Source organism: Dromaius novaehollandiae, chromosome 8, assembly GCF_036370855.1.
Source record: "Dromaius novaehollandiae isolate bDroNov1 chromosome 8, bDroNov1.hap1, whole genome shotgun sequence".
Lineage (NCBI taxonomy): Eukaryota > Metazoa > Chordata > Aves > Casuariiformes > Dromaiidae > Dromaius > Dromaius novaehollandiae.
Genome location: NC_088105.1, coordinates 39926847 through 39949419, shown reverse-complemented (window position 1 = coordinate 39949419; position 22573 = coordinate 39926847). Strand labels below are relative to the sequence as shown.

The following is a 22573-nucleotide window of genomic DNA, read 5'->3' as shown; positions in this document are numbered from 1 at the left end:
TGTTCCTTCTGTCTTGTGTTATATACAGAACATTTCTTTACCATTGCAATTGTATCTTTTTGTTCCTGCAGAATGAGGATTAAATATTCTGCCATGATGTCTGAAGTCAAAAAATTCTTGTGGTTGTCCCAGTAAAACAAAATATAAACCTTTTGTTCTTTCAATCCCAGTTTGCTCTCCTTTACGTTTCCTTAAAATCCTGTTATTCTCACTTTTGAACACTTTACTAAAATTCTACTACTCAGCCATTTTTAATTGTTACTGCTCCTTAGTGCTTGCGCTATGCAAGACGATTGGCTTTTACAATGGAGGGTTTTTTTTGTTTGTACAGAGCAAAGAAACTGACAGAAGAGAGAAAGAAAATTACTATAATTATCTGTAGTACAAGCCTGTGTAGTTTAGTTAGAGCATCAGCTTTGTACTGGCTTGGAAAACTTTTGTTTTGCAGGCAGGTTTTTGCTTGTTTTGCAGATCCTCTCAGGACCTGAATTTTAATGCCGTCATGCTCTTTAAACTTCCAGCTCCTAGAATCTCATCATTTCACAAAAATTGCAGCTGCATTTTAAAAACTGCTTTTCTATCCTTTGTGATTATACAATAAAGCCTAAAAACATGGTTGCAGGTCAGAAGCTAAATAAAAAATCCCAGATAATCTCAAATGTCATTATTTTAAGCCCTATTAATGATATGCATAGGTAAGCCTTATGATTTTTGCACCCTTTGGATTGACAATGCATAATCTCTAACCAAAGAACTGACTTACCCTCAGACAAGCTTATCTGAAGACCCTGATGAACTAAATAGAAGGTCCTGTGCAGCCACCAGAGTGACAGAACATGTCATAACTGTGGTAAAACTAAAGCACTGATCTTAATATTTTATGTATAAGGTACATAGATTTTATTTTTTAACTTTGTATCTGAACATGCATACACAAACTTGTGACAGAAGAATAGTAAATGTATGAACTTTATCAACAAAGTTAATGGCATAATCCTAAAGGGCTGCAGAGGGGCCCTGTAAAGAACAGGAAATTTGCACTGGCTGAACCCAGTAAGAGCCACATTGATTCCCTTGTGTTGCTCCACTGCAGTACAGATAGGGTTTGTACAAAACATTCTTTCAAAATAGTAAAAATATTTTTCTTCAAAGAGCAATTGCTGAAAGGGACAAATAGGTTACCAGCTGCATGATTGTAAGGGGGGGGGGGAGGAGGAGGAAGACCACAAATAACCTCAGAAAGTTAGACATAAAATTGAAAAAAAAATCATGAATCAGCTATTGACTGTTTTGATCAGGAATATGTTATTACACATTTAGAATAGTTTTATCATCCAATTTCTAAAACCTCTACTAATGGTTAAAATGGATAATTAAGTTTTTACTGATACTTACCGTTGTAAGAATTTTAGAAAGTTCATCATGTAAAATATATCCAGAATTATCTGTATCTATTTTTCCAAATGCTTTGAGCAGTTCAGTTTTTGTAGCTGTTTTTTCTTTTTTTAAGATAGTACAAAAATCATCAAAATTCAGTGTAGTTGTTTGTGAAGTCCAGTATTTATTAAGTGTCTTCTGAGATGGATTTCTTCCAGCCTGTTGAAGTACTGAACAATAAAGCACAATATTAACTATATATTTGAGCTGTCAGTATCAACAGGGAATTTTCTCAAAACATCCTTTAATCACTTCATATATTCAAACATTTCTTTTAAAAACACAGTCAATCCAAGGGAAAAGCAGCTTGGAAAGATAGCTTTGCTTAACAGGGACATAATCCGCATTCAACTGATATGGATAATGTGACCTTCCTTTGCCCTTCAATTCAGTGGCTTGTACCAGAGAGGTCAGAGCAGCCTGAGGAGCAGAGTAGCTCCCCAGTGTATTGCTTGGAAAAGAGTCATGAAATTGGCAGCACCCAGCATTCTAGGCCACCCTCCCAAACCACGATGCAGCAGAGAGATGATAAATGCTGCACTGCTGAGAATGATGCCCACTTTCTTCTCCTACAGAAAAGGGAGAAACCAGAAAGCAGTCTGACTTTTTATAACACAAAAATACCACAGGCAGTGCAGTAGTCAACTATGATTTTGCTTATTGGCTCTGATCTGCAGCTTTCCCTTACTTCTGTGCGCTGTCCTACTAAACTCAATGGGACAAATCCCTTAAATAAAGTCAGCAGGATCAAACCATTAATTAGGCAAAATACCTACCGACTTGAAACACTGAATCTCCTCCCCAAATGACAAGTGTAAAACTCAGCTCAGTGTGTATAATCTACAGCCTTAATATCAAGAACCTATTATTTTGTCAGTGTGAAGAAGCTGTTGTGTTAAATTGAAATTAAATTCAAATAAATAGCCTATCTGAAATAGTCTGAGGAGATGCCTTTAAATCCTTCCTAATAATCAAGCATTTTAGGGAAACTGAAGAAATTTTTCATCTTTACCTAGGTTGGCAGTTTGACTTTTAGCCAGCTGACCAATGACCAAATCTATACCAGCTGAGAGCACTTCGAGTAGCATCTGTCAAATGAGGTCGTGGTATCATTACAATTCTCAATAGGCAACTGTGTCACCATAAAAACAAGCAAACAAAACCGGACACCTTTGTTGCTAATCTCAGATGGAATGCCAAGGACTAAATAAAGATTTCTGCCCTGTCACCTCTACAAGCGCGGTCAGGAGAATACAACAAAGCCCACATCCTCATCCATGTGACACTGGGGCACACGGCAATTGTTTAAGGAGTTCTGTGTCAAGGTCAGCCAAGGAAGGGCAATTACTCTGTGTGTTTGGTTATGTGGATAACACAGTTTCCTGGAATGTCAAAGTAGCACAGTATTCACTTATATTTAACAGAATATCCTTCAAATATATGGCAGCTCTATATTTTTATATACCCTGAGAGACCAGCTCTTGCTGTGCAACACATCTCCTGAGCTTGTATTTTTGAAAGTTCAGTTAGACTGCATTTTTTATTTATGCTTCTTCACAGATTGATTCTGCTAAATACCTTAAGTAACATTACAACACAGGAAATGAAAGATTTCTGTGAATACATACAACTCCTACAAGTAAAATTTTGCAGGGACAATCTAAGTGAATATTGCACAGTTCAGCTCATTAGCCAAACATCATGTAACCACAGATGCTTCAACACTGGCACCATTCAATACTACACGGGCATGTACTTAGGTCGCAACATAAATCTATAATTATTTCACTCTTAATGCTTACAAATTTAAAAGAAATAAGTTCACACACATCTCTGAAAAGACTGGGAGCCTGAGCCACTAACTGTCCTTTTTAAGTTGACCTTGAAACCAAAATGCCCAAACACTTGCTGTGCATCAAAGTGGCATATGGATAGAGATGAAAGACGAAGCATATATAAAAGAGATACCATTTGTTCACACCACTCCTATTTTAAAATCCAGATTATCTAAAACTATCATTAGGATATTATAAAGGCACTTTTATTACAGCCCAGAAAGCTTGGATAACACCAAGTCTCAGGCTGAAAGAGTGTGCTTGCTAAAGGGTAGGATTTCACGTACTGGTATACGGAAAGAAGCTACAAACTTCAGTGCATCCAGAAAGCATACTCAGCCTTTATAGTCGTGGCTTTCAACACCGAGCTCTCAAGTCTTTTAGGCATGGACAATGCAGCAATTAGTGAGAAGTATTTGCTCGCATGTTCAGAAAAAAATGTGACTGTCAGAATTATGATCTGACTAAATGATTTGATCACGTAGCATGTTTTTGTCTTTAGTTGTTGCTTTTTTTTTGAATACATGAATTCTGCAATGCCATAATACACACACAGATAATCTAACAGGAGGGCTTTAGAAAGCAATGTGTAATATCACTAGTCCCAAGTGAATTGTGAGCTGGACTCTGAAACCTGTAAGATCAAAATAAAAATTATGATTTTTTTTAACGATGCATTTGGATTCTTTTTGTCTAACTGAAGGTTTATATTCTCATGCTTTCTTTGTCAACTATATGAGCTAGAAACATTTCTTCCAATAAAGCAATCTAGGACTTTCACATAATCGCAAAACTCCTGGTAGAAAATAGGATTGAAAGATACCTCATGGGTCACCTAATTCAATCCCATGATATTGTATACAACTATGAATGATCTTTTTCATAAAAGGACTAAAGTGCTCTCAGAAAAAAAAAATGGCAAGACATATTATACAATTCCTACAACTCCAAGAGTTAGCAAAGTTGACATTTTATTTGCTTGAGAAATTTAGGTGGGGTAGTGAAATCTATTTCACAAATGAAACCTACCCAGCTGGTAAGATATGGAACTAATTAAAATTATAAATAAATCAATTTCCAATACACAGACCTAGATACCATTTTTTCAGGTAAACTGTTTTATAATTTTCCTTAATAATTTCCATGCAAGGAACTTTGACATTTCATACTTTTTCAAAACAACTTTCTAAGCTCCACAACTTTCAATCAAGTTTTTATACCTGCTAAAACCTTTATTAACCAGAACTGAAACATTTGGTGATTTTTTTCTGTCGTAGTATTGACAATGATGCCACTTATACACAAATATAATACTGAGGAAAAAATGGAAACTTTTGATCTCCATCTAAGGGAACAGTTTAATTTAGTGAGAATTTAAATAAAATAATTCTTATGAAACATGAATGTCTGAAACAGTCCATTTTGTCACATAAACTCAGTATAGGAAAGGCAATATTTTCACACGTTACTCACACAAAGTGGATAAGAACTGCTCTGTGAGACTACCTTTAGAAGTGGTAAACTACCATACCCACGTCTCCAATAACAACCTCCTTATGAATCTACAAACCTCTGTACCAGGTGATGCCAGTTGCCATGGTGATTTGCTGTGCTGGGGCACTTTTCCACTATAAACTGACTGCGACCAACTCACTAAATCATTTGTCAGAGACAGGAAAACAATTTATTGCAGAAATGTCACAGTCAAAAAGCAGTACTTAGGCCCACCTCAAGTAAGCAACAATGCTACCATCAAACTTGGTGTTGTTAAACAACTCACTTAGGTCCCCTGTAAGCTGTCAGTTGGTATTGACTTTTGCCCATTCAGACTAGTGATTTACAGATGAAAAGCTCTGTATACTATTCCCAATTCCATGAACCATCCAGTACCTAATAACAAAGATAAAGAATTTGAAGAGAATGAAAAATATTGAGGAATGGTAGTTTCTATAAACTGAAAAATCAGTGTGTGATATTTTTTATAATGGATACATGATGTAAATGTCTTTAAAGATACAGCTAACAATGCTTGAATGTCTAAACCCTACCTAAAACTACTGAAGTCCTTAAAACAGCTAGAGAGTCCTATGCACTAGGATATTCTCACTATTGAATTGCTGACTGCTGTTTAATTGCCTACTGCAATCATCACATACAATAGCTATGGGGAAAAAAAATTTACTCATTACCTAAACAGAGTTGTTCTTTTGATTTAATATTTTCTAAACTGCTTTTTAAAACAGTTAGATAAGCTGCTCTGCAGTTCATATAAAAGATTTCTTCTTCTGAATGCTGGGACTTCTTTGCTCGAGAACTTTCTGAGTGCGTGACTTTCTGAACGGAGAGGGATGCATTATTCCCAGGACCGCTGGCCATTCTGTGAAGAATACAAGCACATTTAGAATTTGTTACTCTTTTGCCTGCTTAATAATGTCTCTGCTTTGTTCTCTGAAGCACAAATTACCTTAACCACTAGGTTATAACCTTCCCATTCTCTTAATCTGGGATAAGAATACTTACCTACCTTTGTAGATAAGTACCATGAGAGCTGCACATGAAAATAACTTGAGCTCTAATGGTTATTCACAAATTGTTCTTTATTGGTAGTAAAAAGTTTCATTTTATTGCATTTTATTTTCATTTCTGACATCTGACATCGCAGTGCTTATACAGCCACATTACCTGAAACATATTAGCAAATTTTCAAGTTATCATCTGTGATGTAAACCATTGATATCTACGCTTAGAAATAAGCCACTAGGACTTCTCCTTACTATACATTTCCACTAGGATTTCCACTCTTACCACATTAGTTAAATTCTCCTAAAGACAGAAACAATGGGAGAATTTGTACAGAAGAGTGCTTGCTCACTCTGATGTTTTTACTGCCATTGTGTGGGCCTATCATGATTTGTCACAATGGCAAAATGTATGAACATACAAATCACTGCTTTGCTTGCAGTGCCACTCTGATTGTTGCTGCCGGTCAGAATGACCTAGCAGTAGCAAAGACTGAATGTTTTTTAGGAAAAAAATACTAATTAAGCATGGCCACAGGTTGAAGGAGGCACAGATTTAATAGGTGATCACCAAACAGTGATAACAAAGTACATATTGTTAGGAATGGACACAGCACTTATCTCAATGGAGGGAGCTCTGTGGCTGCATGGTCATGATGGGCTCATGTCATGCAGGATTCCATATTATGTTGCTTGGTGCTAATAGCAGAATAAAAGCACCCTTCGTCCTCTGGTGAAAACTATGTGAGCAACTTTATGCTGGACCGACCACATACTTGTCGGGATTTCCTCTCCCAGTCAAGCTTATTACTGAATAATTGCTGTGACTAGAGAAACTTTTAGCAGAGGTTCTAGTTTAATAGAGGTTTAGAAGAATTTTTATATCGTGAAGCCAATTCTGTGTCTTCCCTCTCGAGTTGATTTTCATCTTCCCATATCTGAATTAGGTAGCAGACTGAGTATTTTTATACAGTGTCAGTGCCCAAAGTATCTAATGCAAAACCTTTGCTAGTTAAAAAGAAGTGATAGAGTAATTATTAGATTGATTACATGTTTTCTTCCTGGTGCCAACCCCTATCAGAAGAGATTTTTGTTTTCTGTTTTTACAGTTATAATGCCATAAAAAGAATGCCTAATAGCGAAACATGACCAAAATTTTAACCCTTAATCCTTTGAGTATGTGAAGTTAAACACAATTTTATTTTTAAGATTTAAAGCAAATTAATAGAAATTAATAAGTTTAAACTTAAGCATTTGCATAAACCTTTGCATAACTTAGGGCCTTAAAGTACAAGTACCACGAAAACTGGAAAGAACAAAAAAATTATGAAATGGATTTTTTCTAAATTATTGAAATGATTCAGTGCAGTAACTAGCACTGTTTGCTCACAAATGGCCAGTAAACTTCAACAGTGGCTTTCTGCTTTAACCAAAGGTGATTAACGTTTTTAGAGGGCCACCACAGAGGGACACTAAATCATGTTGCACTGTTGGTCTAACAGCCTCTCGTATTATTTTACCCAATGTTGACTTCGGAAAATATATTCCAGTATAATAAATTGAATATCTCAAGTTCAACAACAAGACAACAACATCGTAGGGTCCCCTTCAGGACTCATTGGATTCCTACTCAGGAGGCCTAAATCACTCGCACCTTCTTGAGTTATATAGGTCATTTACACTTGGGAAAGAAAGATAATAATCGCTTATCATGGATGAAGTACCCTATTTATAATACACAGACCGCCTGCCTGACACTTTAATATTACACTGGCATTAGAAGGACCCCATAGGGATGCTGTGATACAGTCTGGTTCCTGCAAACAAGTGTCACTATAATTAAGCACCAGTGTTACACACACAAAATGAAAATGGGTTAAAGTCAAGCAGGAAAAGAAGAATAAATGTTAATTTTCCAGCAACTAGTTTATAAAATGTGAACTGTCGTTTACACTCCTCAGACTTCGCATTACCAAGACATTTCTTATGTTGGCTACACTTCTGCCAAGAAGTGCCGCCAATACGTTGCTCAGAAATCCGGTGAGCAATAGTTTCGTAGCAGCACTATTCGCAGCCCCCTGGCTTGGGTCATTAAAATCTTGACTGGACAAATGAAGCTTTAGACGAAATAGACAGCAGGGAGCAATCCAGCCTCAGCTGAAGCGAGAGGACAACACAGCCTAACTGCTGCTCTCAGTTCTATTTGCTATGATTTCAACATATGAAAATTGTTTTCCAAATGGGAATTAAGTGGTACCTCCCTGGCAACACTGCCTTTCCTGTCACAGGTTCACGGCTGGGAGTTCACCTACATCCATAGCAAACGGCAAACTGACAGGGAAGTTTCACACTGCTACTACTTAAGTTCTTCAGCCCAAATGCTCAGGCCTCACTCACCTGTAATCAGGAGGCTCTCTTAACACATGAATTTTATTCTCTCTCTCTCCGGCTGGCACAGGGATCTTCTTGGGCTAGATTTACAATCCAGCCTGGCGCAAAAGACATTAAAATCACCTTCTTTTCCCCTAAAAGGGATCAACCTCTCCCGCCCGCCCGCCTGAGGACTCCTCAGCCCTGCCCAGCACCCCCCGCCCGCTTTTGGCCAAGCCTCACCTCCGGCCCAAGCTGGCTTCGCAGAGACCCTCCCGCGGGGGAAGCGGGGCCCGGGAAGCCGCCCCCGGCCGCGGAGGCCTGGGGGATGCAGGCTCCCCCGTCCCGGCCCGCCGCCGCGCTCGGCCCGCCCTCCCGAGGCCGCGGCCCGCCCTCGCAGCGCCGTTTCCAGCCGGCGGCGTTTGGCCGGTGCACGGCGGCGGCGCGAGGCGGGAGATCTGCAAGGCGGCGGGAGCGGCTCCGGGCGCCGCTATGTCGTACGTATCGCGCAGGGGCGACGGGACGGGGAAACCTGGCTCCCGGCGCCGCTCTCAGCCTCTCCCCCCGCGGCCGCAGCTCCTGCCGCCCCGGGCCGCGCGGACGCTCCCTCTCCGCCGCCGCGGGCGGCCGTTGGCGCGGCCGTTGGGGCGCGCGGGCGGCCGTTGGGCGGCCGTTGGCGCGGCCGTTGGGGCGCGCGGGCGGCCGTTGGCGCGGCTGTTGGCGCGCGGGCAGCAGTTGCCCGGGGCCGAGGGAGAGCAGGCGGCCGTTGGCCCCGGGGCCGCTGTGAGGCGCTGCGGAGCGGAGCGTTTCTCCCCGGCAACCTGCGCGTTTCCTACAAGCCGCCGAGTTTGTGCCCCGAGGGGAAACGTTACCCTCGGGTCCTCCTGGAGAGGGGAGGAGCACACTGCGGAGGGAGGGAGAGAGAAAGGGTTTTTATTATTATTTTCTTATTTATTTTCCTAGCTCCCTCCTTTAATTTTTGCACGGGCCCTAGGAAATACTGAATTTGGTGGTTCTGCAGGGCAGGGTGGAGTTCGGGTGGCTTCTGGATGGGTGAAGTCCACCGGCATAGCTAATAGTGCTGTCTGTTCTCGGCTTCCCCACCTTCACGTGAGGGGCTGAGTTATCCTTCCACCTCGTGGAGGACGTAGCCTGTGAGGCTCTGTGGTAGGGAGCGAAGAAGGGGCAGAAGCCATATGGTGTGGGTGGGCTGTGCTAACACCTGGGTTTTGTGCTGCAGGCTCTCTTGGATGGCTGTTTCAGGCTCTTTCTGCCCACATATAACGCTTACTGTGTCCATTTTCCATGAGACTTTGCCTCTTCAAATTGTTTCCGAGTTGGATAAATCCTGTTCTTATCTCTCCTGTTCTTTGCAATTTATCAAGTGATGGACTGGATGTAAGACTGATGTTATTTTTGTGTATCTTCTCTAATCATGGAATTATGAAGAACAATGAAAAAAATGTGTAGGGTGTTGCTAATTTCGGCACTGGCAAGGCGAGGCCATGAGATGCCATCCTGCTCTCTGTCCGTAGACTTGGGCTGTTGTTTTGCTTTACAGCTTCTTGCGCAGTTTCAAAGATAACTGTTATGCTAGATTTAAGGGAGGTTCCAACTTCTGCCAGTCTTTCTCTCGGTCACTGGAAATTAATCATGCCAGAGAGTAGTTATGCTAAGTTTCTTATGTAAAACATGAGCTTTCCTTTTTGATATTTAAGTCTGTTTCTCACTAGTTACATGTTGAGCTTAATTACTGTTTAATCTGAACAGGGAAAATAACCATGTATTCTCTCTGCTTTTCCAATTAATGAGACATTTTTGCTGGCAAGTTTCGAAAATGAATCAATATGAAAACACCATGGAGTTATTTTTCCAGTGAGAGCAGAAACTTCAGAGGAAGTTAACTGAAGTGGCCTCAAAATGCATGATAATAATCCCTAGGGTATTTTTCAATGAAGGGGATATAAGCAAGTTGCTGATTCCATATATTCTTTTTTGGGGGGCGGGGTAACATCCTCATGCAGCTGTTTACCTCCTTCATAATTCATTTATGAATGAATGGGATGGTAAGTTAGGTATATGTAGAGTTAAAAAATATATAAAAATTCTGTTTCCTTAAAGAAAGTTAAATTGCATATCTACACTCCCATTGTCGAGTAGTTCCTCAGATAAGTGGTTTCATTGAAACACTGTTCAGGTGAGTAAAGGTCTATCAGTATCAGCAAAAGACTGATAGAACAGCCTACAATGATAAATTAACGATATGCTTTACCAGTTGTATGTAGTTCTTTTAACGTGATAAATATTATGGGCAAAATGCTCATTGCTAGGATATGCAGCTAGCTATAAACATGCACCATCATACTTTGCATAGTTAGGAAAATAGAATAAGACCTGGTAGGGAATTTTTGAACCAATTAATAGATAGGAAACTTAGATAAATAACTTGTTTTTGCATATTGTAATTGCATATGCAGCATTTTTCTATTTCCTCTCCTAAAATACTTAAGGAACTTTGCTTGTACTGCAGATGTGTGGGTACGTTTTTCTCCATTTTCATCTTTTGAAAGATCTGAGAGAAAAGCCTTTGGCCAACGATGTCTTCATGTTAGATGTCTGGATAAATAGTGTGCCAGTGGTCTTAGCCAGGGAGCAAGCGTAGACTGAGAGAGCACAAATTTTAACTTATTTTGAATGAATAACAGTTGTCCAGAGATTTTCCTGCTCCCGTTATGGCATCAGAGAGGAGACAGCTAATAACAAGCCCACAAGCAAACCAGACTGCTGGGTAGGATGGAATCTGACTCTTCCTCTGGGAAAAGTGGGGCTAAGTTGACCTCATAAAGCCAAAATTGTCCCTCTACAGCTCCTTCCAATGGTGAAGTATTTGCCTGGAATGAGGCTGCCTCTGGCCCCATAGCGCAGAGTATTTGCAGGGGTTCTGCAGGCCAGCAGAGGGAAATCTGGGCTGTCTGCAGCTCTACTGCTGTACACAGTATTTGACAGACTTTAAATAACATAGTCTTGACCAGTCCACAACTTTTTCTCTAAGACTTTTTCTAAATGTTTATAATTTAGTCAGATTTTCATGTAGTTTCTCATTTATCTTCATCCTAAAGCTATGCTGAGTCCAGATTCTGCTTTACTTTGGCTTCCAGCTTCTTTTGAAGTCCATCATAAAAACTTCCATCATAGCATGCCTTAGTATAACATGCAAATGCATTGGCCCCTAGAGCACCCTTTCAGAGTAGGTGTATTAATAAATATAATGTTTCTCTGCTGCCACTGGGGTGGAAGATGTAATGGAGTCTGCATTCCTTAAGCAATATGGGTTGCTATTTAAAAAAGAAATACATTGTAAAGAATTCCATCAAACTGTTACAGCTTTAACTGCCCTTTGGCAAGAATTTCAGTCACTTTTTTATATATATTTTAAATGTTACCTGTTTACTTGGCTTTTTGAAGATAGAATATTTCTCATCCCCTTTTTAAAAAAGAGATAATTGTAAAAAAGTATTCGCATAACACCATTTCCTGAGCTACATTTCAAAGATGTGTTTTCATTCCACTTTTTTCAAATACTTTATTTTGCATTTTTGGAATAGGAAGATAAATTAAAAGAGGACATGTTTGGAATGAGGTCATCTTAATTACTTACGGAACAAAACATTCTTTTCTGAGATGAAAACTGTGCAGTAATTTCTTGAAATATGATGTATTATATATGTTTAATGGAGAGCGTCTTTATAAAGATTTTTTTAAAAATTTTCCTCATTGTTTCATATAATACTTTAAACTGTTGTTAAGATTTAGGAATGTGCTTAAAAAGTTTCAGTTGTCTCTGGGAAAAATAGTCTTAATTTATGTTGACCTTTCTTTCCTTTGAGTATTTAGTCTGCATTCAATAAAATTTTGATGACTGCTCTTTAGAAGACAGCTGTACGATATAAAGTATTATAAATATTCAGCTTTCCTCTCCTAGCGTTGCCATTAACAGCTGGGCATCCAGTTCAGCAGAGCAGATTTTGCAGAGAGAGCTTGGCATGTTCCTGAATCAGTATAGTGAAGAAGACTAGAAACTATTTTCTAATGGTTTGGGGACCTGTAAAGACATAGAGCATCTGTTCCCCAGTTAAGTCATAGTCTGGTAGCACTGAATCATGTTAAGAGCTAAAATGATGGGAAGAACTACTTTTTTCACCTTGGCTGTACCTGTGTTTTAAATGCCTAATACATTATTTCTACTAATGGCAAAATAATTTCAACACTTGCTCAGAAGGTATGTAAATGATAATGAGCTTTTATTTTTTTTTCTTATTTGTAGTCTTTGGGAGAGACAAATATACACTTTAATAGAGTCCTATGCAATTTCACTTCAGTGTCTTCATTTTATTTGTGGTATAAAGTGGAGTATTGGATTTTCTTATGCAAACACTTTATCCTTCTAAACAAGCAATGTTTTTATTATGTAGTATTTTAACTAGTTATATATTTGCTTTAGATGACATTGGTTTTCTTATATAGTGTAAAAAATGTAATGCATCTGTGAGAAGGATAAATGACTTTAAAATTACTGATTATAGACCTTACTACCAGAAATCTTTGTGTCTAGATGATCATAAAACTTGTCCATATCTTTGTCTTGTAGAGTTAAGAGAGCACTAAAGTTGGACACTGTTAAAAAAGATAATGTAAGTATTCTGTCTTGTGTGTGGAATCATCTCTGGGATATATACATATATATATATTTAGAGAAAGAGATAAAATGATATTTCATTAGAGCTGTGTTTATAATGTCACAGATTGGATGTTGTCTAGAAAAATCTCAACAAGGGACAAAATTATTGCTGAAAATCTTAGAATAAAATTTATTGTGTTCTATTTGTCATAGAATTGCCTGGCTTTAAATAATGTATGTTTGCATGAATGGGTTGAAAATAACAGGAGAAATATGCATGTTTTTATTACCTTCACTATTTACCCAAGAGCTGAATGAGTTAGGATCCTTGGTGAAATCATTTATTAGAAATTAGCTCCATTATAGTGGAAGCAAATGTTCTGCCATGTAATTGTACATGTAACAATATGGAATTATGATAATGCTGTAATCTGCATATTATAAACTCCAAAATTGAAATGAAAACATTAACGGCATTTTCATGTCAGGGACATAATTACCTCCCTCAGCTAATCTGACATAATGAAACAATAAAATACTAACACTGCAATGAATTTCACCACAGTTATCACAATAAAAATAAAATTGTACTGTCGCTATTATTTTTTGTAAATGCAGCTATAGTATACTCCCAGTACCCGCATGTCGTGACATATGTCAGTTTATTATCTACTCCTACCAACAGTGGGTGTTGCTACAAACACCAGTACAGAAGAGCTTGTAAGGTTGGTAGTGTTTAAGAGAAGGAAGAATTTGGAAAAGTATATAAAGAGAAATAGCTAGTCAGTAAATGAGCTTCCAATAAATCTCCAAATCTGTGCCATTTTAGAGAGATTTGTTTATATGCAATACATATTTGGAGGTCTCACTAGGTATTTAGCAAACTAGAAATTTGCAATTTTAAAAATTTGCTAGATACTTTTTTTAGTTTAAACAAAGGTGGCAAAATACCGCAGTGGCACTAAAAAAAAATCATTAGCGATTTAATTAGCAGCTCAGTGTACCATTACCCAACTTGTTCTGCTCAGAATGCAGCTGTGACTGTAATTTTGCATCTGTTTCTTGGGTTGTAGTAACAGTTTTGTAGATGAGTGGTCCAGCTGAAATTACACCCAGTTCTTTTTCTTCCTTAAAGCGGTTTCTCTCTTTTCTCTTCTCCTCCCCGCCACCCCCGAAATACCCTGAAGTTTTGGCGAGGCCAAGAACATGATAGAGGCTGTAACAAAAATAGTCATTCGCGTAGATAACAAGAATATGCATATTTATGTAGAAATGGAAAAAAAAGAGTATTATGCTTCAGGATATTTAAATCAACTGCTAACTGTCTGAAATTGAGAAGAAAACTTGTGTGAGTTACGTAATAGTCCATTATACTTGTAAGTACATTCATATTCCTAGTTTTATATTTACTGCCTCTGTAAATGTATACTATTAGGGACATTCTTTTCATTATAACACCTCATCAATTTGAAATTAATTATATAAAATTAATATTTTTTGTCAGTAATTTATGTAATAATGAAATGTAATTTCCAGGACTTGGATTTCTAGTGGGTTGTAGTGGCTTTAAGTCACCTCTGTGTTTGCAGCTTTGGGATCTGAATTTGATCCTGGTATGACTTAGGGCGCTCACAAGTGTTGCCTAGTGAATCTCATTATTGCCATTAAAAATATCGTTTCTTCCCCCGGCCATCCTGCTTCTGCTTTTGAAATCTAAAATTTCTATAGCTAAATTTTCCAGGGGATGTTTGTGAGAAACCTGAACCTATGAGAATTTTCTTTCCACGCTGTGCAATATTCTTGACTCAAACCTCATTGGCTCACAAGCAAAGCCCCAGCAGACCCTTCTCGCCGATCATGCAAGCAATTCCTGTGCTGAGGAATCCTAACTAGGCTTGAAGAAAATTTTTAGGTCACCTTTATTTTATGTGGTTTAGAGGAAGGAGTAGTACGAGGATCTTCCTCCAGCAAAACAGGGCAATGCGTGATTCAGGATGAAAAGGGAATGAATGAATAATTTGACATTGCAGAGGAAATATCGATAAGCAAAATGCAAATATTGGGTGGTTTAGTTTTTTCGACTTGGCTTAAGTATGATGGGTTGTTTAATGAGTATGAAGTGAGGACCTGGATTGTATATTTTACTCGTGGCATTGAAACAGTATAAATATGCTTACCTACTACATTTTTTCTAACAATATATGGAACTTAAAGAGATTACAGAATAATCGTGTTTAATAAAGCTTCCAGTGAAGAAATACTGTATGAAACTCAGTGACTGTTATGAGTGACATGAAGAAGACAAATGATACATAATCAATTCTATGGAGAGAATGAGGCTCAAGCTGATAGAAAAGGCTAGTTCTATGGGAGGTGGGTAAGTCATTCCTTTGCTTCCTGTAGTTGCAAAAATAGAGATAAACAACCTTACTGCAAAACTTTAAAGACACAGGGTTGTAACACATTAAAGGCTGAAGAAACTTCCGAATGGGTTTCTCTGTGGTATTTGCTTTTGGTGGTACAGCATTTCCAAAGGAAAAAAAAAGTCATCAAATTTTAGAAAGCAGTGTAGCTGTATTACTGTGTTTATACTCCCTTCTCTAAACCCTTGACAAAATGTTGAAAGTGGGTGAAAAAAAGTGGTCTTGGCCAAAATATCCCTTTATTGTTTGCATAACAGATGTTAATACCATGAAATCAGTTGTGCACTACCTGTGTTTGCCACTTTAGAGGAGACCAGTCTTGTCTGGAAGCCATAGGTTATTTGCCTGGTGACTTGATCTCACTAACGAAGAAGTTGGGCAGAAAGGGAATGTTGCCACTTTCAAGCTATGTTTTCCAGCTTGTTACGGGTTGTACCTTTCTGCTCCTTCGTTTAATTATTGGATCAGCTGGTAACATTGTATCTGATCAGTGTAGTGTGTGTATTGCTTAATACTTAAAATTTAGTTACATGCAAAATCCACTGGTCACTAGATCAGTAGCTTCTGAGACTAAGATGCTGCTGACCCCAGGGGAGTCACCTCTAAGTGCTACATGTTTGGTTTCTTTGTATGTTTCCTTTTTGATCTGGTCATTGATGATGTTACTTAAAACTGCTAGACTTTTGTGGTTGAAAGCAAGTTGTTGCTTGAGCCTGAAGCCCTCCATGTGCAAACAAATGCTTTTCTGGGTGTTAGCATAGTGGAATTACAGTTTGTCAGAGTTGCAATTCAGCATCCAATCTACAGAGTAAACTGTGCCCCAGAGAATCCCAGTTAATATTTCAGAAATACAGACTTGTTTTTCTGAAATAACTTCTCTGCACAATCCTTTTATATCATTTAAACATATTGAAACGCTAAAGCAGAGGGGGGAAAAATGTGTTTTTAATGGACTATTTGAGGGAGAGGCTGATTAACACTTGTTTAGAACATCATTATAATAATTATAATGTATTAATTAATTGTTAATTATATATTATATATTATTTATTATTATTATTAATTATAAGTATCACTTGATAGAATTAAAATCTAAAGATACTTGCTCATAATTGATGTTTCAAGAGTTATGTTTCAGCACTGCAGGAAAAATAACGCAAATTTTTTATGACTGCTTTTCCAAAAAGTGTTTATGTCAGAATACTAAATCTCTGCAAGCCACTTCTTCCTTTTTTTTTTTTTTTTAAGCTGGGAGGCTAGAGATTGAATGGTTTAATTTCTGTGTAAAATTAATGTTTGTGCATACAGTCTGGGCTCTCCATAGACAGAAGTACGTAAAGTTAGGAATTACTTAGAAAATCTGTTACCAAATAATAAATGTTCAGAGAAGCTTTGACTGGTGTGGAGTGCAACATGTAACTCTCCTGTTAGGAAGGGTGGAGACCAGAATGTATTAGTTTGTAAAAAGAGAGTTTGCAACTATTGTGGGCTCAAAGGGTTATAGATGCTCTGTTTTCCTTAGCCAGTATTTATCTAGATTCTTTTTCTTTTACTTCATTTTAGCTATCTGAAGCAACACCCTTGAAGACCAAAAAGAAAAATCTGAATTCTTACTCACCGACAACAGGAACATGCCAAATGAGTCCATTTTCATCTCCCACAAGTCATAATGTACAAAATCTCAGAAATGGCCTATCAAATGGTTAGTTGAGCATTCTGTCTTTCTTACTGCAACACTTTTCTGGTTATTGGCTTGATTTAGTAATTTATGTCTCATGTGGTATGTTTGATTTCTTCTTCCTCTTAAAGATTTTTGATCTTTTGGGGGTAAAGCTGATGTTGATCTTTAGAGCTCATGTCTTTTCAATATAAATTTAGGGAGGGGGGTTTATAATGATCACTATGAAGCAAATTTTGCCTTTTGTTGATCAGTATCAAAAGTATGTTTGACTTTGGCTCAGCAAAAAAATCCGGAACTGGCATTTTTGGCAATAATTCCATTAATTCCTTTAAAGTTAGACATGTTTATGCTAGTAATGTCCTTTACTTTCCTTCTCGGTCCTAGCTTTCATTTACAGAACTGGTATGTGCTACTGACAGTGAATTTGGTTTGTTTTTTTTTTTCTTTGAACTACGCACGGAGGTGTTCTGAGGTTGCTGTGTGCTACTTCAGGTTATTGTAAGGAAGCCCTGTTTTACTCATTTGGGAGGCAGTGCAATGGATTGTTTAGCATACATAGTTGCAGTCTGGCTGGACTCTCCTGCAGTCAGGAGAGCTGGAAATACTGGCAGGTGTAGCTGTTTGACAGTAAAATGTGTGTGTGTGTGTATACATATACACATATAATTTCTCAGTTATGAGTCTATGAATTTTGAAAGTTACTTTGATGTTATCAGATCAAAGATAAAATAGAGCCTCTCTTCTACCTTCTTTTTGTGTAAGTTTTTAACCTTTTTTATAGTAAGGCTGTTTTTGATTGAGCTAATATAGCACTCAATGTCATTAGCTCTCAGAAAAATAATACCTTTTATAATTATATGATTTCCAATTCTTTTTAGGATATGTGTCCATTCAGTTACACAGTCATGGTTTTTGAGGTATAGGTTGGGTTTTTTAAGGGTTAAGGAACCACTAGATCATCTGGTGTCACTTTCTTTATTAAAAAAAAAAAAAACTTTCCTGAGTCCAATAGCTTTTGTTTCCTACAAAGTGGTTAAGTCTTGATTTGAAGACTTCAAATGATTAAAAAAAAAATTCCATCACTTCCCTTGTTAGTATGTTCCTTGTTCAATTACCTTCACTATTTTAAAATATATATATATATATATTTTATATATATATTATATATATATATATATTTTATAAGACTCCTGTCTTATTTGAATTTTTCTGGCTTTAATTTTCAGCCATCAGTTCTTGTTATGCCTTTTTGTTGGGTTAAAGAGCTTTTTATGCCCCATATATTTTGGAATTTATGTGCAGTAATTGAGTCCTCACTAACATTCATGAATTATGATGAGCAGAAATATTCTGAGCAGGATAGAATAACCACTGTTTGAAATTTATCTAGATGTCTAGATATTTTTGCACTATCCATTGCACCATATGCTCCCATAATGGATCTGCAAAAGCGGATAGTTTGTTTCATAAAACAGGGAATTTTTTAAAAGGAATGCAATCAAGAAATGTTGGGATTCTGTCAAAACAGGCCAAATCAAAAATGAAAATTACTTGAAGCTTGCAAGCTGTAAATACTAGAATCTGAGAGGATCACATCCCTTTTCCTTAATAAAAATAGCAGAATACTGGGGAAAGCGTGGAAGTATCAGGTGTTTTGTTGCTGTTACAACTATGAAAAGTTACAAGCCTACGTAATTTTTTTTTTCCTGATTAGTAGTCAGGCTAGAAAATCATACTAAACAGGAGCAGAAATGTTCTAATTCCTATTGTGCTGCCATTCTTCCTTTTGACCTGTCTTTGTGTCATCTTTACTTGTTTGTCAAGCACTTTTAACTGAAGAGTTATGTACTCACTGTCAGTCATTTGCAGAAGATTCACAGCTTTCCTACCAAATCCACTGCTGGTTCCAGTTATTCCCAGAATAGCTGTTCTGCTCCTTCAGTGCTCTGCTTTTGAACTCGGCATTTGCCCCCCGAACTAGTACAGAAGTGACTGTTTCAGCCATCAGCATTCCAAGAAGCCTTTGAAGGAAGAATTGGATTAATTTCTGCCCCCTCACACAGTGAGTGATAGCATCTCTCAACTAATTGTGCAAATCTGCTGGCTTGGAAGGAGTTTTATTTCAGAACACCCTTGCCTTCACAAAATTAAAGATGTATTATCGATAGCCTGAAGATAATGCATCTTTAATTTCGTGGCCTTTTTTATAACTATATTAGGATTTGCATTTGCAAAGAAAGTCCTGATTTATGTACTTCCAGGTTTGAGGTGGAGGAAGCAAGCTTTTGTCTACTAGTAAAGAAGGACCTTTGCTACAGTCTTGTGAACATTCCTTCTTCTCAAAACTAAATGACATCTTGATTCCTAAAAAGATCATTATTTGACACAGTGAATGTCTCTACTCTTCCACTTAATTCACATCCAGAAATCTGTCTTTTAAAGTGATATTTTATCAGCCCTTTAAGGTATAGTCCTCTGCATTCTTAAGGGACTATAAATGATATCTCTTTGCGATGATTTTCCTCTTCAATTAAGTTGCTTAAAACACTGTCCCATAGATATTGCTGGTGATGTGCTGAATTTTCTCCTTAGGGTTTAAATCAAGTTAGATAGCAGTCTAGCCCCACTATTTTTCAGACTCTTCTAACTGTGGAAAGTAACTCTTCTAGTGACCAGAATTGTGACTCAGTTTGTTAGGGAACTTTAAGTTTTGACGTGTAAATTTATGTCTACTTTATTTTTCTGCAAAGAGAAAGATATTTTCAAAGTATTTCCAGGTCAGATGTCTATGGCAGTCTCTTCACAAGTAAAAAAAAATTGTGTTTCCACATAGTAACTCCTATACCAGTCTCAAGATTTGATGGTACTTCCTGCATGGCCCGAGGAACCTATGGTTTATGGGTGGGACTTCCCCCTCCCCCCCCCCCGCTAAATATGAATTTCTGTTCATCCTGTATAAAGAAACGCGTCAAGAGGAAAGGTTGTCATGAGATTTCTCTGTCAAATCAGAGATGTGGCTGTTGTTAGTCCAGTCAGGTGATATGCCCATACTGGCACCAGTCATGTCACAGGTCAGTTCTTTTTCCATAATTTGGTTTATTATTTTGTCATGATGTGATATCCTTCATTTTCACTCAGGATGGAGCAAGAAGTAATCAGATTCAAGCAAAATGACTCTGGAGGTTAAACCAGGCAGATTATGATCACTGAATTAAGATCATCTGTATCCTGAGGGAAGAATCAGATTAGAACAATCTGTGTCCCCATTGACTACAATCTGATGCATTAAGAGGAGCAAGCTTTTTATTATAGTGTTGGCACATCCCAAAAGCAGTTCTGAAAACAATTCTACTTTCTTAATATATAAATGCAAATTTAAATTTTGTGGCTATCTGCAAAATATGAAACTGTACCTCAGCCTGACTCAATATCCACCTGTGCTTTAATGCCTCTTTAAAAGGGTTTTGAAATTGTATGTCATGTTAGCAGTCAGATATGAAATTAAAAGACTATGGCTCTTTAAATATGTTCACCTGAATAGCCCTACATGGATGCAATTAGCTTCTTTAATGGCTTTTTCCTTAAGTTTTAGTCAAATGCCTTTTCTGGACAAAACTCATGATAAACCATCAGTTAATAAATAAATGTTTAAATGCACTGCAAGCTTTAAGACTTTTTTGGCAGCTCTACACTTGTATTATATGCCTTATTTCTTATGTAAAAGGAAGAAAAAGGGGCAAAACGCTTTGGACTAAAATGCATGTCTTTTGGGATGTCAGTGGGAAAGGTGAACAGGTACTGTATTTCCACACTGAAATTAAATATGGACATAAGGGAATGTTCTTTTTGCCTATAAAAAGACTGATCACGTGTTCATAGCTGACATTTAGATGGATAATTATTTGGTAATATAGCAGTAGCCATCCTTTTTCCTCTGTTCGTATAGCTAGAAGATGGTGGTACGGACTTCCACTCATATCACAGATTTCAAGCTATTCTTTAAACCCACCATTTCTCTTCTCCTTCTGAAAAGACACTTTTATTTCAAGTGTTCAGGTATTTTCATGGATGATGCATATTACTTATATGTGAGGTGATAGAGTGTAACCCTTATTCTATTTTTCTATGACCAGTATGTAGGAACACAACAGAATGAGATTTTATTGCAAAATGAACACCATTAGCTACAAAGACTTATTTTACAGTGTGTGAAGTACACAGAGTTGCATGTGTAAATGTACCCTCATTGGGGAGACAGATGGAAGTTATTTGTCTTATGAACATGACTTTCTTCTGAATAATGGTGTGCAGGAATGCCTCAAAGAAGACTAAATACCCAGAGAAAGCTAAGATTGTTCAAAATTAGACACTTATTTTACGGGAAGACATGAACCACCCCTATTGTAAGATAGTTTGCCTGTATGGTGTTGCAGTGTCCTGTTGGGCTGCCTGATAATTTATATATTCATTGGTAAACTACCCCAAATCCCACAACCCATTTATGAAATAAATTTTTAAAATAACAGAATATTAAATCTTCACTAGTTCTTCATCATTGTTGGCCAGTATATTTTTAAGATTTATTTTAAATTAATTTACTTATATCCAAATCGATCTGGGATTCAGCCCTTCTGTAGTACTGGCCTAACAGTAATTTCAGTTTGATAATTGATGGCTGATTTAAATGTAAGTTCTAAAGTACTTAGATTTAAAATGAAATCTTTTGGGGTCTTAACCTTTAGCTACTGTAGTGGAACAGCTTAAACTTTTATAGCACCTTGTCATTCTGAGGAATTTCTAAACGTTTTACAAAATATTAAAATTAAAACTTAATCCATCCTTGAGTACTGATACTTATATGTAATAGTTTAAATCTAGCAAGAAGAAATCAAAGTGCTTAATACTTAGTGTAGTCTCTCTTTTTCAGTCTGATGTTACAAAGGAGACATATTACAGCGAAGGGTGAAAAGCACCTCACTGCAGAGAGTCTTTTCTAGAATTAATGCTTTTGTTAAGCCCACAATAAAGGCCTATTGTAGTTCCCTCCAAGTCTTTCCCATAAGGCTGAATTTCAGTTTACAACTGTCCCAACATGAAGCATTTATAAGAAAACATCTGTATTGGTTGGAGGGACAGTGGGGATGAACTAATTGACAATGCCTGTTTGAGAACTTTTTTGGGACCAGAAAAAAGATCTGTCTTTGGACGGGTGAATATAGTCTTGGTTGGCTATGGGTACAATGAACTCCAAAGCTGACTGACCTGTATGCAATTCTAAGTCCGTAATTGTTGTTGGAATACTAATGACCTCATTGTTTAAGGGGAAAACGACTATCAAAAAAAATGAATGAGTGCATGATTTATGCCTTGCCCTCTTCATAGGTGTACATACACCATCACCATTTTCTTAGTAAGTATCCAATTCAAATGAATTCAGTCTGTTGCACAAGAGGATAGAACTGTGTCAAAAGAAGGGAACTCTTCATTGCAATAGAAAATGAGAGATTAGGTGTGTGACTGATAAAGTGTGTGTGTGGGGGGGGAATTCCAAAGCTGGAAGTTGCAAAAGTTCTCCATTATAATATGATGTCTTCAAGTTCAGCCACAACTGAATAGAAACCATTTCTTCT

The 22573-nt window shown here is 37.5% G+C and overlaps 2 protein-coding genes across 4 annotated transcripts in view; one reads left to right on the top strand and one right to left on the bottom strand.

Moving 5' to 3' along the window:
• The window catches only part of EFCAB7 (EF-hand calcium binding domain 7), a 30467-nt gene extending 21928 nt beyond the window's left edge, over positions 1-8539 (bottom strand). For 2 of the 3 annotated variants that reach the window (XM_026111598.2, XM_064516308.1), the window contains exons 1-4: positions 8405-8539; positions 8189-8280; positions 5462-5649; positions 1396-1607 (exon numbers count right to left, since the gene is read on the bottom strand). In XM_026111598.2, the coding sequence (XP_025967383.2) occupies positions 1396-1607; positions 5462-5648 (399 nt within the window). In that variant the 5' untranslated portion in view covers position 5649; positions 8189-8280; positions 8405-8539. The remainder of the gene's footprint in view (positions 1-1395; positions 1608-5461; positions 5650-8188; positions 8281-8404) is intronic. The other variant, XM_026111599.2, reaches the window with a different exon arrangement.
• The window catches only part of ITGB3BP (integrin subunit beta 3 binding protein), a 34750-nt gene continuing 20708 nt past the window's right edge, over positions 8532-22573 (top strand). The window contains exons 1-3 of the mRNA XM_064516310.1: positions 8532-8658; positions 12810-12852; positions 16826-16964. Of these exons, the coding sequence (XP_064372380.1) occupies positions 8654-8658; positions 12810-12852; positions 16826-16964 (187 nt within the window). The 5' untranslated portion in view covers positions 8532-8653. The remainder of the gene's footprint in view (positions 8659-12809; positions 12853-16825; positions 16965-22573) is intronic.